Source organism: Aythya ferina (assembly GCF_964211825.1).
Source record: "Aythya ferina genome assembly, chromosome: 9".
NCBI lineage: Eukaryota > Metazoa > Chordata > Aves > Anseriformes > Anatidae > Aythya > Aythya ferina.
Genome location: NC_140305.1, coordinates 26,786,087 through 26,804,529, shown reverse-complemented (window position 1 = coordinate 26,804,529; position 18,443 = coordinate 26,786,087). Strand labels below are relative to the sequence as shown.

Here is an 18,443-nt window from a genome sequence, read left to right as displayed (position 1 = left end):
AGTGGGGATGAGACACCGATTTCTCAGTTTTCAGAGGGAGACCCAAAAACTGACTGGAGCCCACACAGGAGCTCCTTGGAGATGGCCAGCTCTGCAGGGACAGCCTGGGTCTGCACCTTGGAGCCTCTGGGGGAAAGAGGAGCCTCCAGAAAACCAAGGTGCACGTAGAGCATTTGCACGTGAAGTGAATCTTGCCAAGATTTAACTTCTGCTTCCAGGCACCTCAGCTTGTGCTTGTCAAGGGCCGGGGGGACACCCTTGTGGATGAACCTCTGCTCCAGCTGAAGGCAAGCCATGGAGCAGTATGGAATTATGGAGCAATATGGAATTATGGACTGCTTGGACCACCCGACAGATTTCTGCTTTGCCCTCACAGCGACTGCCCTGGTCAACAACACGGAGGCAGCCGCGGTGCTGTATCACAGAGGGGCGCACCCTCGCAACAACCACCCTGGCCTTCAAAAATCCCCAATTTTCCCCAATCCCCCCGAGGGGTGCGGTTTTCCCCCCTCAGGCAGCTCCGCAGCCCCGGCAGCCGCCCGCAGAGGGCGCCCGGGCCCCGCGGCTGCCGATGGCGGCGAGGGGCGGTGCGGGGCGGGCGGGCCGCCTGCCTCCCCTCCCGTCACCCCGCCAGGGCCGCCCGGCCGCCTCCCTGCCTCCCTCCGCTGCCTGCCGGGACCCTCGGTGCTGGGCCGGCCGAGCCCGAGCTGGATCCGCGGAGCAGCAGCCGCCGTGGCCAGGTCGGTGTCCGCCCCCATCGCGTCCTTGCAGCGCCTCCCTCATGGCCCCGGCCCCGGCCGCCCCGCGGGGCCGCCATTACGCGGGGCGGGGGGCGCCGGCACCCGGGGCTGGCGGTCTGGGGCTGGGCGCTTCTTTGGGACGGCGCTTCTTTATCTCTCGTTTTTTTTCTGCTCGTTTTGATAAGCTGGGGGCTTTCTGGGGGAACGGGACTCGGTTTGTAGGCTCGGCGTGGCCGTGCTTTATCATCAGCGCTGAGGAGGCAGCGTTCACAGCTGGGGGACGATGCTCTCAGGGAAGAGCCAGGGGTCGGGTGAATGGGTTCATGCTGGGAGCGTGTGAAGAAGCTCCGAGTTACTCCTTAACTCTTCTTTTTATTTATTTTCTTTTTTACCCCCAGTAATAAATTACAAACACTATACCACTGAGCATCCTTTTGGGTTTCAGACTGTTACCAGACTTACAGGAGAAGCGTGCTTTGCCTCCGCACTGTGGAGCTGTTCTTAACATAGAGGACTTCACCCTTAAAATACTATTTATTTCTGTTTGGGCATCTCTATTTCGTAGTAGGGGATTAAAGTAAGAAAGTTGTCCAAAGCAAAGTCTCAAGCTACTGATTCGTTATAACTAAATATCCGAAACCACAACGGTTTTACTTCCAGCTAGACAAACACTGAGCCTTTTCAGAAAGATGTGGTGTCAAGCTTCCAGGCTAACACTTAATTGAAAATAATAAATAATACCTCTACTGCAACTTTTTCAAATGCTAGAAAATACTGTTTGGGCAGTACTCAGAATGAGTCTGTAGGTGTGAAGTTTCTATAGGGACATAACTCACCTTTTATTTCCTCATCAATTCTAATATTATAGGAAGAAAAGAAGTGTCACGGCAATCTCATCCTCTTTTCAGGTGCAAAGCATTTCATGCAACAGAAGAGAAGTAAGAAGGGTTTTGTGGCAGATACGTTTAGTTGAAAGCATCCAGTTGTTCTACCCACGGGTGAAATTGCTCTTGGTATAGGGGCACAGTATCTTGCTGGGGATTATGAAACAAAAAAAGCACACTGTTATTTTAAGACTAAAAGTATAGTCTCATGGGCCGGCAGCACAGAAGTTACCCTGCTGTATAAATGTTAAGGAACAGCAACCCGAGAATATCCACGTGCTTTAAATGTGTTAAGTGCAGCGCGTGGCAGGAGGCCAGCGCACACGGCTGCAGGCATCTGGGGAGCGTAAGTGGCCTGACTCCCACCACTTCTTAAACTGTTTGGTTTTCTGTAGCAGCTGCGGGGTTTTGGAGCAGGGTATAGCCTGAGATCAGGTGGTTGAGTCTGAATTGCCTCATTTAGACTTTTTACCCTGTGATTATTTTTTTTAAGAGCACTTTTAATGCGTGAGTCAAACTGCAGTCATGACATTCAGGCAGAGTTTTAAATACCATAGTCAACTTTGTTTTAAAATGTCTAATATATTGCATATATCTAAAGGGGCATTTTGGGATGAAGTTGAGGTGCAGTGTTTGCTGAAAGCTAATAAAATTTGCGTGTTTATTGTTACAGTGTTTATAGATAGTTGAAAGTTTGTGGCCTAAAGTAGCATGTGTACTTTGTTTCTCCTTTTTAGTGGATGGTAAGACCCTGTTCAGCTGCAGAGTACCAGAACAGGCAGCTTAGTTTAAACATTACTCATAGATATATTTTTTAACTTTAAAAAAATATTTTCAAAGATGACTACAAAGTCTAATAACTTCTCCAGTATAAGCTAAATATATCTCATAGACAAAGATGAATTCTCAGCGTATGAAAACATGTTCTTTTTTATTGTTTATGTGGTTTAGGTCCCATGATGACAGCTCTCTTGAGAGGCAGCCAGTTTCCGCAGAAAACTTGTTGCAGCACCGCAGATACTTGAAGTCTGGAAAGAAAAAAGATTTCCTGATGATTAGCAAAGTGAGTCCTAACATCACAGTGAACGATGCTCTACGAAAACAAACACTGTGAACCTTCATCAAGGCTTGAATGTAGTTTGCATAATGAGAGTGGCTCCAACACGTGTTGTAGGAAGGGTAGAAAGTCGAGCCCTTCCAAGCCCTGTCCCATCCCAGGCACAGGGTATTATGAACATCAAAATCCCTGCCACAAACATGAGGCCTTTGGGGACTGTTGTCCTCAAGATATGTAGTCACTTATAGGAGGATGCCCTCATGCCTCAGGGTTACTTCTTCCTGGTTTCTGAACTTGCTGTGCTTCTGAGTTGTTCCCAAATGGTCTTAAAAATTCTCGTTGTCTTGTCACTGATTTGACATCTGGCTTTAAGTACTAAACAGGCGAACCTATTAATACAATACATATATATTTTTAAAAATAATTTCTTAAAATATGCTGTGGCTTTTTTCATAGATTTGAGACTCCTCTGCATGGGAAATTATTAACCCTTAGAGAACCTAAGTATCATCACAGTGAATCAGTGAATGGGAAAGCAGCTTTTTTTTTTTTTTTTTTTGTCAGCAGTAAATCTCAAAGAATAGTCACAGATAATTCCGCATTTTTGCTTTAAAAAAAAAATCTTCAATTTTATAGTGGTTAGCCTTTTAGGGAAAAAAAAAAAAATATGATGTCCAATAGTATGAATATTTCAATAGAAAGAACAATAAATATCCAGAATCATTATAATTAGCTATGACAAGATATTTTTTAAGGTCAAAAGGATCTTGTGCTTCAAAACTTAAGCTATGTTTTACTTCATGTGCTTCATTCTTTGTGGTTTGGGAGTGGAAATACCCTATATCTACCTTACGAGATTTCTCATGCTTTCCCTCTTTCCTCTGAAGTATTAAATAATACAAACTGTCTGACACTGTATTGAATCACTAATTAGGCTGATTGGGCTACATATATTCAAGTAGACCTTAGAGTTTGTCTGCAATCTGTGTAAGAAATAACTTCTCTTTCATAATATTAGCTAGGAATTAATTGCGTAGAAATGATCGCTAAATTTATGTTCCTTAAGTGTAAATAGAGCGTTCAGGATGGATACTGTTAAAGAAGGCACTGTTGCTTCATTGCAATAATGCTGAATGTGAAAATCAGAGTTTTGGCATTAAGTGTGAATAAATGGCTGTGTTTACTTTACCCTGTAGCAGATTTCTGGCACCTCTCTATCTAACACAGGCTCAGGCTAAAATGCTACAGTGATAAACATCTGGAGTGTTGCAAGGGTTAATGATTGCGATGGGCTACAAAGTATTTCTCTTTCTTGGAAGTCTTAACTTCTTTTCTGTAAGCAATAAACATCATCAAGCATCTTATGGTTAATGTCTTATTCACACTGGCTATATTTATTTCTTTGAATTTGGCAGGTTCGTTTATGAGATTGGAAATAACTGCGGTATCAAGCATCCGTCTGGATGCAGAGGTCTTTTCACAGCGGATATTCGGCATTGGTAAACGGATTTGCGGATTTGCATGGGGGTAAAAATGGAGGCAGAAATAAACTTCTGAAATTGAATCTCAGTCCAGAAACGATGGCTTCCCAGCTGTATACACATGCTTTCAATATCTCCCCAATAGAGACTAGGAGACTGTGTATAAATGGAACACCATGGATTTGGCATCTTCTGGAAGAATGTGTTGAGAATGCGTGGGAGTACTGGAGCGTTGTCATAGGACTGATTTCCATTGTCTGTTTTCTGTTTGCTGCACTACCGTAAGTTTAAAGTCTTAGGCAGTCCTCAGATTGAGACATGAGTAATCTTGCCTGAAGCCTTTTTCACAAGCTGCCTTTTTTTAGTTTATCTTGGATATGTTTCTCTATCTGCATAATACAGATATAATATGCCAGAGAAGCATGTTGTTCATGTTTAGAACAATATTTGGTGGTTGACAAATGAGCTTGATGTACTGTTCTGTTGTACTGACTTGACACTAATCTCTGCCACTTAGAGCAAATGAGAATAAATCACCTCTTCTCTCTTATCTTCTCCACCCTGAGATGTGTGCACACGCAGCACACTTGCTGCAAAAACTGGCTCGGTGTTTATTTAAACCACATGCCATGTCACCAGTACTCTTGTGCTGGCTCCTGCAAATGAAGTTTGGACTCAGAAAAGGTCAGAAACAGCACATGAGTTAGCACTTCGGTGGTGCTAAATCAGTTGCTGTTTGATGGACTGGTGCTGGGTTCAGGTTTCAAACGTAGGTAGGAGATGGCAAAAGAAAAGCAGAAATGCTGCTAGTAGATGAGAATGCCTGAAACAAAATGGGATTGACTCCAAAGTCTGTCCCTATAAGGGAAATATAATTTACTGAACTAATAAAAATGTGATGGAAATCAAGCAAAATAAAAACACTCTTAGCAAGCTGTTGAGCTTCAGAAATATTAGTTGAAAAGGAACTTTACATTAAAAGTGTTGTGTTAGTGGGTATGGAATTCATCAAGACATGTCTAATGGACTTAAATTTGGGATTGCTTCATAGTCCCTGTTATGAATCTGAGTAACAGCTCTCCAATTTGGAAGCGTGAGTGTAGTTGTCAGCTCTTACAGGAGGTTTGTTCATTCTTAGCACTTCTATGTTAAGTGTTTTTCTTCTTTCGGTATCTTAAAGGCTAGTACTTACAGCAGAGGAATATGAAATGATGCTGGCATAGTTCTGGTGACCAGAAAATAATACTTCAGTGCAGGACACACAAAAAAAAAACAAACCTCAATGTGAGCTGTAATGGGGTTGTGATTTCAGCATCTGTTAGAGTAAGACATGGTGAGCTGTAGTGAATCTGAGTTCTCATTCAGACTGTAAGTGGGGTATTGCTGTGATGGGTCTCTTGTAGTTAAGAGTTTTAATTTTTCTTTATTCAGATTTTGAAAAATGTATTTTCAAGCTTGTCAAACATTTTTGGCTTACGATATTTTATAATTACTTCTGGAATTTGTGCCAGTCAAATTTACGTTGCCTGTCAGAATGGAAAAGTGGATCAAGCGCTGTCTTTGGGCTTTCTGCTGTGTTGGATAGCTGGAGATCTTACAAATTTTATAGGCTGCTATTTAACAAATCAACTACCAATTCAGGTAATCTGTTGATACTTCTATTTTTTGTTACATACTTTTTGACTGTCTTTTTAACCTCTAGGATAACTTAATATTGCACATATATATGATATATATTTTGAGAATTGTCTTTTAACAGCTTCTTTGAACTAGACCTTTCTTGTTAATCTGTTAAAATTTGAAAATACAGTTCCAGCCTTAGTTGTTAGTGATCTGTTAATTGTGTCTGGAACTTTCTTGTCTGCTGTTTCTATTTTCAATTCGTAATGAAAGAAAGATGTACGTGTCAGTCATGGAAGTTTTCCCAAGCTGGAGATGGACCCAAGAGTGGATAGAGTTGTCATCTAGTTTACAATTTAATGTTGTCTAACAGTTTCATCTGCCCCATTGTAAAAGGGAGAAGAGAGGATGTCAGCTCTGTCTTCTTGAGGCAGGAGGCACTAAGCAAGACTGATAGATTCCAAAGTGCTGGGAAGCTGGGTAGAGTGGGCTTAAGCTTCTGGGCAGGAAAGGATTTTTCAGTCTGCCCAGGCAGCAATTTGTGCCATGCATCCTGGAAAATGACAAACTGTTGTGATGGTGTCAGCATGTCACCATTGCACAAGCTTTACATCGCATTCATCTGCTGCTGTCTAACTTGGTAGTCGCTGTTCACATTATTGTTATGAAGCACAGTTATGTTGGGAAAGTTTTTAACTTTTTGTGTACTGAACGTGCAAATGTATTTTTCTCTTTCAGACCATCACTGCCATCTCTTATGTTAATATGGATATAATCATGATTTCACAATATGTATACTATAAGCTCAAGAATCAGAAGATGACAAAATGTAAGCTTTTTAAGCACTTAATATTATCCATTAAGTAGCACATTCCTCACTGTGATGTTTCCTATAGCATTTAAAGAAAAGCTCCCTAAAAATAGGGTGCACAACTTCCAACTGGAGTTGTTAGGCGTATTTCTTGCAGTTTTCTCAGTCTTTTAATGAAAGTCCTATTCTTTCTCTACCCTGCCTTTCTGCCCTCCTTTTACCCACAAAATACCTGTACATATCTCCTATATAGTGCTTTCAGTTTATATAGACATAAAAATATAGTTTTGTGGAATCTGATTCCATATTTTAACTTGCTCCATAGTTTTGTTATCTACTTTCAGCCATCTAACTGTATGTGTAAGTTGAGAGTAAGCTTTCATTATTGCTTTGTGTGGCTCAGTTTCCTTAATGTTGATTAAAACAGGACTTTATTTGCTTATAGCATAAAATACCTTGACATCTTCATGCGTTCTGTTTCAATACCCACAATTAAGAAGTATTAATGGGAATGAAATTGCTTGAGTTGCTTCATAAAATCCTGGCAGTAGTTGTAGCATTCAGCCTACTGAACGAACTACTGTTTTGACTGCAATGGAAGACAGAAAGCTATGTTCACTGTGTATCAAATTAAAAACATTATTTCATCAACCTAAAAAAACACAAAACCTAAAACCCACGGTGCAGTGGAGGTAACAAAAAGCTGAAGCAAAACAGACGCCTGCCCAGCAAACTAAATAGGGATAAAGCAGATTCATTCAATATGGAACTGATAATAAGCCTGGAGATAGGTCAGTGCTGAAGATATTTCCTTCCTGCTGCCTGCTGTTGAAAACAAATGCAGGCTCTTGTGCATTATAACTGTCCATGCCTGCTTCAGCTCAATTCTGTGCATAGCCGGAGAGGAAGAAATGGTTTTGGGAATAAAGGAATAAAAGCTTTTCAATAGCCAGTTCTAGAGCTGTTACTGCAGGCAGGTTGGTCAATTTTGCATCTTCAAGCCTCTGAACCAGCAGTATTGCTTCCTGTGCCTGTTGTATAGGTTGCAGGTCTTTAGGGCAGGCCTTCTGATGCTATACAGCAATTTGTTCCGCAGGTAACAGTGACTGTAGGAGCTTACCACTACCTTTTAAATACAGAAGATAGCATAGCTCGAGAGATCAGTAGGATTGTTTATCATTTTCAGGTTGTCCTGTAGATATTTATGGAAACTTATTAGATGGAGTCTTTATGTTTGTATATGTGAGCCTCTGCATGTAAAGATAAGGTTTCATATCTAGCTAACCATGGACATAGACACTGGTCCAGCAGAAGACTTAAATTCAAAAATATCTTTCAGATAAATAAGTAATCTAAATTTCAAATATTGTTGCTTTCTGTTTTTAAATTGCAATGTGTTGAAAGAAACTGTTGTATTCTATTCTTAGCTGCTTTCTGTTTATCAGCTGTTACATAAAAGTAAATTACTAGGAAATGAAACTGTCTAAGAGATGAACTGAGTGTGGAAATTGTCTCAGTAGCAATGCCTGTGTGAGGAGCTCCCTCCTGCTCCTGCACTGCTGCCCTCAGGTGGTGCATTAAGACACAGTGCACAGTGAGCAGGGCTGGAAACATGGCCCGGGAGAAGAGGAGGACTCCTTAGCCTTGAATTGTTGCTGAGAAGAAGATAACCTGGAATTGTACCTTTAGATTTGCATTTTTATGTTGCAGATAACATCTGCTGTTAATTTAAAGTTACCTTTTCTTTTTCAGCTAATTCGTTTGTATGTCATTCTAGGCAGCAAAAACCTGAAGAATTTCTGTGTAACCTGGATCTTGGTGTGTATAGCCCTGTGCATCGTTCTGCTCTGCCAGCTGCTAGAAAGAAACCAAGACCAGAGTTCAGTACTGGAAAGAAGTAATGTAAGTTCTTAACCTGCTTCCGTTCTAAAACAAACAAGCAAAAAAAAACAGTGTAAGTGTCTTGAAAGGATTATGTGCTCTGAGGTTTAAAGAAATTTGGATGCTGTTTTTAACAATGCCTTAGAAATCATAAATGTGGCGCTATTTGGACATTTTAAGTATGTACCATACATCCCAAAATAAAGAAGTTACAAAAGAGCTTCTTTTAGCAGCTTCCTGTGTTTTGGGCTTATTCTGTCCCTTGGGTTATTAGGATGTGCTGCTTTGTGAAACAACATGTACACGTGTTGTCTTTCTGCCTGTGTTAGATAACATGGACATCCATGTAGAGACTATGCAGTGAAAAGTGAAATCAATAAAAGTGGAAAATTACAATTGTACCTGCTGCTGCTGCTGTCACTTCACCAGGAAGGTTCACAGGCTATTCTAGCAATTTTGCAGCCTTCGTACTAATGCCAGTAAAATAATTGTAATCCAGCAACATTGCTCAGCAGGGAGGCAGCTTATTTTCAAAATACAGCTAGGGTGAGAAAACTAACAATTCTCTTAAACTGAAAAATGAGTATTTTGCTTTCTCCAGACAGGATGATTTTTTTTTTTTTTTTAGTAGCCCTAGCTACAGTTTTTAGTTTTGGCTTGAATTATTGTGTCCAAGCATCTTGAGCAGAAGGATTGGATTGACATTAGTGTTACAGCCTAAAGCCTGGCACTGGTTTTGATCTTAGTCATGGCTATGACACAGCACTGTGCATTGTTGTGAGATAAAGATTAAACCTTTTCTAGCCCTTTTTGGTCATTTGAAGAGCTGTCCTGAACCGCTTTGAAGGGAGTTCTGTCCAGAATGATAGCCTGTGGCCTCTCTAAGCCTCTGAAATACTTGAAAACATTATTGCCAAAACATATGTACTTTTATTTTTTTCAGACTTCCCTTGATATGATTGAAATGTCAGGCTTCATTTGTGGCTATATATCTTGTGTGTTTTACTTGGGAAGTAGATTTCCTCAGCTTTATAAAAATGTAAGTAGTTTTTTGGCTAAGTGTACTTGTATAGTTTACAAAATACTCTCCGTTGCTTGACATTTTGGATTCTTCCTAGCAGTGAGCCCTCAACATCAAAAGCCTGCATGGCTTTTGTGACTCTGTAAAGAAAAAGGGCTTTATTTTTCCATTCAAAAGGGAAGAGGGTGGTGAGAATTTTAGAAAAATGATGGTCTTTAATTGATAGAAGAGGACTGATTTGCCAGAAAGAGGAAAGTTTGTTTTTTTTTTTTTTTTTTTTTTACACAGTTCAATCAGATACATGAGCGGAAGCATGCTTTGTGTGATTGGTTGCATGAGCAAGTGGTATCTCCCCTTTTCTTTCTCCAAACTATTCTACCTTAAGTAAACAACTACATGATCAAAATTTAAAATTAGAGGAAAATTAGTTTAAAGCTTTAGGCTATTTTCCATGAAGATGCTATTACTGACTTTTTAATATACCAATAGTGAAGAGTCTGTGGGAGGAAAAAATACTCAGGGTTTTACATAATCAAATGCATACAGGTATTCTAGCAGAGTGTGTAAATGGTTAATTCATTTCCAAGCTTATTCCTGTTCCCTCCTTACCTTTTCCATCCCAGCCAAAATACTACAACATGTAATCTACTGTGGTGAATGTTTTAACATTTTTTTTTTTCTGTAAAAACTCTTTGTATTTAGTTTCGGAGAAGATCAACAGAAGGCACCTCTTACCTGCTGTTTGCATTAGCCATGCTGGGAAACTGTACGTATGGACTGAGCCTTGTTTTAAAGATGCCTGCTACCACATCTTTCCAAGCTCTCTACTTTTTACACCATCTTCCGTGGCTCATTGGGAGCTTTGGAGTTTTGTTTCTAGACATTTTTGTATCCTTTTGCTGTTACAGCTGGAGTTTTTCAGGGATGGGCTTGTTAATAAGTAGATCAGAAATTAAGTGGAATTTAAAACTAATTAAAAAAAAATCTTCTTTCAGAACAATAATTGATATGTTTTCTGTAACAATGTTTCTATAACAGTATAGAAAATAACTACATTGAAGCTACATTGCACAGGTTAATTTCGATGTTGTAGTCAATATATAGTATACTAAAAGTTGGGAAGTGGAATTTTGCAGTGTGCTGTTCTGTGTGATGTCTGATAAATGTAAAAACAAAAAACACCTCCAAAACTGCTTGTTTTTAAATGGAAATATAGAATTATAGCTTTGAGAAGTTGGCTGACTCATAAATGCTATTGGAAGAGTGCATTCACTTGAGAGACAGACAATGAGATTTTGGCCAACTTTGTTTCAAGAAAATAGCATATAACAAGGAAATGCTGCAGCTACCCTTAACTGTATAATTTGGGGCAAAATCAGATGCATTGAAACACTGAGTGCCTCTTCAAACCATCAGCTATGCTCGCTGAGTCGTGCTAAGAGCTGCCCTACTACTACACAGTTACATAGGTTAGTATGGCTGTTTCTTGAAGCCCTGAGTAAACTTAAACACTAATTTTTTTATTCTTAATTCAGGGGACATAAGTAAGATGTTTACAGTGTTTTAGTTATTGCTAGTCATGATGTTTCTAGATTGAGCATTAGCATTCTGTGATCAAGAAATTAAAAGTACAATATTACCATAAATATTTTACTTTTTCTTTAAAAGTCTAGTGAATGATAATGTGGTATTTGCTGTTCTTCTGTTCATTGTGTGTTTATAGCCACCTGCCTGGATACTTTTGCTTGCAGTTTCATTTAAAATAGTATAAACTGGAGATTTTCTGATCTTTCCTGGAGTAAGAATTTTAGTTTTGTTTCTTAAAACATCTTGGTACTTAGCTCCATTAACTCCAAGTATGAAATGGAATAGAGTAAAGAGGGATTTCAAGAGCGTGCTAAAAAAGCATACTGTGCTAATCTGTTCCATATTAGAAGGAAATTCTTTACCAGATTTACCTGGAACAGTTGAAGAAGTTGTGATTCCCAGGCAACAGTCTTGTCTTTCTAATTAAAGTAATTTCATAAGGCACTCCAATTAGCCTGATGATAGGACAGCTCACCCTCGCCTTGGATGGGCTGTCAAATGGTACTGTCCCTCAGAATAGTATCCGTGCTTCTTGCGTTTGTAAATTTAACTTTTATCTTTTGAGACAATGTAGTTTCTTTTGCCTGAGCAGACTGCAGGGCTTCGGGGTTGCTAGCCCATGTGGCTGGTGTGAGTGCTCAGGCCTTTTGTTCCACAGTTGAAGTAGTGACTTTCTTTTCCTCTCCACAGCTGGAAACATAAAACTGCCAGTATTTATTTACCAAAAAAAAACCCTAGAATTTGATCTTGATGACCCTTACAGTACATTATGTGCATATTAGCAGATGTCTCTCTGTGATGTACTCAAAAACTTCCACGTTGGCCACAAACCTCTCCCCTCTGCGAGCCCAGCCCCGGAATTGCAGTGCCAGTGTGCACATGACATTCATTTCTCTGCTCCCTCTTGATTGGAGTCTGAATCCAATCTTGCTAATAGTCTTCCAGTTCAAATTATATTGGAAGCAGATGCTCCCAAATCAGGTTGGGGAGCTTATAGAAATCTAGTCAAGTATATAGTGTTAGTTGAAAATGTATGAAGTATTTGTAATCAAGAGAAAACAAAAGCAGACCTCCAGCTTTGAGAAGCCCTGAAGGTATGGAAGTAAACGCTATTTTTTTTTTTTTTAAAGAGAGCTTCATTACTGTCTCTTGCCAAGCAAGAAAATCAAAATTCTAACAAACCAATATGTCACGTTAGACCTAGACCAGAACAGGATCACTCAGGTTTTGAAAAACAGAGGACTTAAATGAAAACGTTGTAATTTCTACAAGAGAGGTGTCTCGTAATTAAGCATTTGTGCAGCAGTCTCTGGTTTGAGAAGTAGTTGTAGAAATTGTCTAATTCCAGCATGGTTTATTCCTCAGAGTGTGCAGAGTTTCATTAGGTGGAAGATAAGCCCTCATTCCTCAAGGTCCAAGGAAGGATTAAGGGTTCACTTACTCTGTGTCTGCTGCAGTTTTCTTTCTTGTGCTTCCGCCTGCCGTGGCTGGCGTTGACTATTTTTAGAACCAAATGGACTCCCGATCGTAGCTGGAACAGCAGCTCCAGTGTTAGGTAGTGCAGGATTACACCAGACCCATTTCAGCTTACTTTAACAGGATAACGTGGTCATCCTGTTTCCTCGGTGTCTAAAGCTAGTTATTTGAGCACACAGTAAGCTAGTTATTCTGATAAATAATGGAAGCGTGCAGTTGTTTCTAAAGTATGCGTTGTCCTCTTTTTCATTTTAAGGAGCTTCATAACTTTGCACATTTTCATTATAAATTGGACATAATTGTCTCTTCCAGTAATTGTTTCCTCCCAACTGCTGCTTTGCAGAGGAAGGTGGCTGGAGTTTCCCAAGGGTTTTTAGGGGAAAGTGCCCCTGCCTATAGGGCAGAGGGGTTGGGATTAGATGGTCTTTAATGTCCCTTTTGACCCAAACCACTCTGATTCTAAGAGACTGTGAAAGACAAGGTTTAAACGTGCAGGGTGGGGTGCCTTATTTGGGAGAGATGCTTAAGTCCATATTTGCCTATCTTAGGGTTCCATGGTGCACCTCACTAGAGCTTTATGTGCGTGATTATTTAATGGCTTGCTTGTACACAAGGATTTAAAATACGTAGTATTAAAATAATGAGGTTTTGACCACTTCTGCCCCTGCAAACAGTGTTGGCTGCTGCTAAAAGTCTAAGAGACTGACTTTAGCACAACTTTTCTGGAAAACTTTGTCCTTTTCTCTAAGTGTCCTCTTTCACCCTTGCTTCTTTCCCCTCCTTGCCCCCAGCAAAAGCAAACAACTCTGCTTTGTATTTAGATTCAGGTAAGGCCCTTTACTAAGATTTTTGCCTTTTTTGTTTGTTTGTTTGTTTGACATCACCCTATTGTCAGAGAGGGATGTTCAAATCCTCTGCGGGTACTTCTTTTCATTAAGTGTAGCCAGGTTATAACTAAATAGCCAAAGGATATTCAGCAAGAGCCAAGCTGCTGTACACGGACTCTTTATCTTGCACCTTTTGTGAGCTGCAGGGCAGCCACTTGGAATCCATTATATACTTCTACAAAACATCATGCTTTGTAATTTAATTACACGGTGCAGAGAATGCAAGTCTGACCTGACAAGTCAGCAAGACTTTCCCAGCCAAACTTTTCTGTGCTCCTGTAACTACCTGCTGTTGTCTCAAAAGTACTGCATTACTTGATTTGTCATTAAATTGTTTGTAGGTTTAATGAAACAGATTTGATGAACGTGTTCAGTGGCTGTCATAAACACCAGTGTTGAATACTCAGCTTGGTTCTCACCTCCAGTCTGGGCTCTCTGCGTACAGAGGCCTTGGAGTTTCCCCCAGAAAGTCACAGACTTGAGCAGCAAGCATGTTTCTATATTAAGTAGTCTTGGCAGTCTAGCATTGATTTTAAAAATACAACCAGATGAGCACATATGCTTAAAAAAAAAAAAAAAACAACACACCAACATTCTGGAAATACCTTTTGGTGAATTCCACAGAAGGATGGTAAGTTACAGAAATTAAGAGCTCTGTTGCTGCTGCCAGCTTGGTGGCTAAGCGGTAATGCAGCCCAGTCCTGTTCCCAGCCCACGGTGTGATTTCAGCTGGTTTGATCCCCAACCCACAGCAGCCTTTTCTACCAGTGCAGCTTTTAAGACCTGGGGAGGTGTTTGGCTGTTTGAAAAAAAGAAACAGGCAGGAAATTTAAGCGGTAGCTACATATGCTGTAACACTAATTTGCTAAACTTTCTTCTTAAAGTTTCCTGCATAATACTGCAGAAGGACTTGAAATGAGTGCTGGTCTGCTGTCTCTGAAGGAAATCCTGTCTAGTCTTCAGCTGGGAGGCCTTAGAGGTGGGATGCAGGAGAGCTTTGGGAACGTGGGACAACTCTTGGGGTGCTGCCTAAGAAATTTGTAGAGAATTTCCTCTGCTTCCATCCAGGCCTCCCAGAAAGCTTTTTATTTTTAATTCTTATTTTTATAAATAAGCATGTACATTAGCCTCAGACTTCTCACAAACATTGTCTACCAGCCAAGTTATTTTAAGTGGGCTGAAGCGTTCCTGGCAAAATTTTATATGCCAGGTTTCCTCCCAGAGAAATGCAGTTTCAGTTTAAAGTGGGGTTTTACATGTAGTAGTAGTGGTAACAAGTCTCAATTAAAGCTGAACATAGATGAAGCATCCACTGCCCTTTGCAGAGGGGTACCCAGGTATACGGATGGCTTCTTGTTTCCACACCCTGTACTTTTAAGCCTGCTTCCAAGTATAAAACTCAACAATCAGAAGTTCTGAGGAGTAAGGCATCTCTTATTCTTTCTAAGAGCACATCCCCATTTTTTAAAGGCTAAATATGCTCAAAATCAGTAATTTTGTTTGAGAGCTGGAATCGTCAAGAAAAAGGACAAGTACATACTTGTTAATTCTTCTTAGATTAGCAGTATTTCCAGTGGTCTAGTTTACAACAGAAATAAGCAGTTATGTCTAATTGCACAATTCTGTGTTGAAAACAGTATTAAATAGTGAGTCACAGAGCTGTTGGCCTGTCATTGCCTTCCAGTACCAAATGAGGGAGAATTTTGCAGGAAATAGGAATTTTGTTTCCTGATCATGCCCAATTGATCCACCTCTAAGAAGTTTTTACCAGCTCCCGTCCTTACCAGCAGCCCCACGTGGGCTCCCCAGGTGAACGATGCTCCTCTTGTGCGTCTGATGAATTCCATGCTTACAACCCTTGAAGGCAAGAGATAGCAAAGGATATTCTCATTTGTATTTGAGCCATAAAGCTGAGGTTTTAAGTTATTTTTTTCCCGTATCTTCCTTTTTTTTAGTATTGCAAATAAAGTGATTAAACATTTTGTCATAAAAAAAAAATACTGAAACTGAGTATTAAGTAAGGTTTGGAAGAGCTTGTATGATAATGTAGAGGATTCCACAGTTAGGATTAAATAAAATGGATAATACCCCCTCAGTATGTGAATTAGATTAAACAAGTTTTAAGTTTTTCCTCTGTGGACTGTGGTGCTCAGAGCCTGAGCCAGAGCTAAATGGGTGGCTGCTTTTATTCTGTGCGGCTTTCTGCCGTTCGCTGAAAGCCAGCACTGCAAGTGCTGCCTCTGTATCCCAGTTAATTACTTCCTTACCCCAAAATAACAGGTGACCGTGCAGTTCCTTCTGTATCGTCAGCGCGAGGAAGGGCAGCCTGGCGTGGTGGCGCTGGAAGTGGAACCGCTGCTCCTGGGCGAGGAGACTGCCTAGTGCGGGGTCGGGGTCAGCTCCTGCCTCCCATGCACTTTGCTCTTGGCTGACTTCAACAAACAGTTGAGATTGGGTGTGCTGAGGGACCACATTTGTTACCTTATTTATTTTGTCATTGATTTGTCATTACTTATTTGAAAAGGATATGAAAATAAATACTTAATACTGTATTTCAGTATGATATCAAGTCTTTTCTCCTCGATTTTTTTTCCCCTCCCCTACATTTTTAGGCTGTTTCTCCCTATCATGATAGGGAATCACAGCAGGGACTGCTTTAGAAGTATTTATTTGATGTCGTGATACAATGCATATCACGAGGTGACAATTTTTAGATGAAAATCTACATCTAGGTAACAGTAACGTGGCTGTTTAAAAAAAATGCAGGATCCATTGTTGCGCTTTTACATCACTCTTGTAAGCTGGTGGGATCCTCATGTACAGCTCCTTGTAAAGTATTACTGTGCTTTTTATTGTTCAGTTAATTAAAACATTTATTCGTCAATACCTCTGTGTTCCGTGGAATATAATTACTGCATGCCATCATACACTGCATGGAAGGGTTTTCTTTTTTTTTTTATGACTTGCATTTCTTTACAAGCTGCTGGTCTAGGTAAGTACCGGAGGGGGGAATGCTAAGATTGTACCTTGAAATTGTCTATGGTGTGTTAGGTATGTTTATTCAAAACTGTTCTGTTTGAAGAAAACTTTAATAAGATCTCAGAATAAAATTCCAGTGAATATTTCATTATATATGTGTATAATGATTCACTTCAATAAATAACTTTGCGAACAAAAGGGCTGTTTTTTTAAAGTCAGTATGAGTCAGTGCATTTGTGGGCTTATCATGGAACTCATTCCCTTTGATTTCAGATAACTTTGTTGAAGGGACATCAGAAGAGATTAATAATAAAAAAAAAAATAAACTGTGTGCAATTGATCATATCTAAATCTCTGCCAAAAGTGCACGCTAAAAGTGAAGCATTTTTCTCTTCTCTCTGGATGTTCTAGAACGTCCTGCACTCCAGATTAAAACAACAACAATAAAATAATCCCCCACAAAATAGGGCTTGGGTGTTTTGGGGGTGATGTCATCCCTGCTGTTGGATAGGGAAATGTGAACGGATCTCACCCTGTGTCCCAGCAGTCACTTACATATACAAGTGACCAAATTCTGTGATCTTGGCAAATCCCTTTTACGAATTCATTTCCAAACAGTATCGTGGAAAGCTGTGTGCTTCTGAGCTGTGTTACAGCCCTGCACGGCTGGGCTCCTGGTGAGCTCCCCACGTGCAGGGTGCCTTTATTGGCCTCGGTGTGCACGCAGGCTGAACATGCTTTTCCTGGTTTCTTAAGCTAGCAGAGGGTATTAGAAGTTAACCTTTTCAGTACATAAATTAAAATGCAATTTGTCTCACTTGCAGATTTATATGCTGTACACACGAGATTATCAGCCGCTTGCCTGGCTGCTGATTGAGACCATGACTTGTTACTTTTTAATGCAGTTAGAATTCGGTCTTGCATTATTTCTTCAAAGATTATTTCCCTTTTTATTGCTATAAGTAATCCTATTTCGGGTTGCCTTTTTATCCCTGTTTCATACTGCTGTTTATTAAAACAGCTGAATAGGGGATGTATAAAGTTACTGTCATTTAACTTAAGAATTTCAGTGGAAAATAACTTTCTGAATGCAAAGCAATGATAGTTTATTTATTGATACTTCATTTATCATATATTTCATATATAGGTTAACTGGATATTTGAGGGGGAAAAAAAACAACGAATTTGCTGTTGAGTGGTTTGGAGGGGCAGGGGATGGTTGTCCCTGCTGTTGGACCTGAAAATGTGAGCCAATTCCAGCTTCTGTTCCAGCAGCAACGTACACGAGCAGTGCCTGCTTGGGTAACCTGCCATCACACGATTCTCATTGCTGTTTCCTGATGCCTGCTAAGACGTGAGGTTTCTTTGTCGTCACATTGCTCAGCACCTATTTGTTTTTTCTGAGAAGCAGGCTCTGCCACGTCAAAAGGAGAAGTTTGAGCTGTGCCAATGCACCAAGTTAGGGACGAAAGGACAGCTGATTACCTCTTTGTTAATCTCAGGCAGGAGAACACGGCGCGTAGCCTCTACCACGGCTATTTTGTTGAAGAGCAAAGTGTCTTAATCTTCCTGCTTGATGCCACTAAGTCTTCTGCCCGCGTTGCGTGTAATCCAGGATTAATGGCATTGTTTTCTAATGATATTTTTTAACTATCATGGAAATCTCATTAACTAAAGGAAACATCTAAAATGCCTTGAGTGTTTTATTTTTACACAAACTAATCAAACAACTTACCTAACACAGTTCTTCAGTCCACAGAAGAGTTATTCCTGGTCATTACACGCTGATCTTGATTGCTTCTTTAGATAAAAATGTGCTTAATTCACCACTTTTGACTAGCTCTTGAAAAAGTAAGTTTCCCAGCATTTTTTCTAAATGCACATTTGTATTCCTGCTGATTAAAAAAAAATGTTGTATTAGTGTACAGGAAACATGGTTTGGCTGCTCCACAATCTCCTTGCCTCCTCTTCTGCCTCACCAGCTTTTAAGCTCTGCAGCATTTCGTGGCAGCAGCAAAC

At 40.2% G+C, this 18,443-nt stretch overlaps 1 protein-coding gene across 1 annotated transcript; it reads left to right on the top strand.

Moving 5' to 3' along the window:
• The first annotated feature begins 605 nt into the window (after nt 1-605).
• LOC311441597 (lysosomal amino acid transporter 1 homolog) lies at nt 606-16,014 on the top strand. The gene is given in 10 exon segments (XM_084529894.1): nt 606-740; nt 2,576-2,687; nt 4,097-4,181; nt 4,183-4,443; nt 5,674-5,803; nt 6,521-6,611; nt 8,371-8,495; nt 9,418-9,513; nt 10,198-10,383; nt 15,726-16,014. Coding segments are annotated over 8 exon segments (1,068 nt in total). The 5' UTR covers nt 606-740; nt 2,576-2,687; nt 4,097-4,104; the 3' UTR covers nt 15,828-16,014.
• Nucleotides 16,015-18,443: the final 2,429 nt, after the last annotated feature.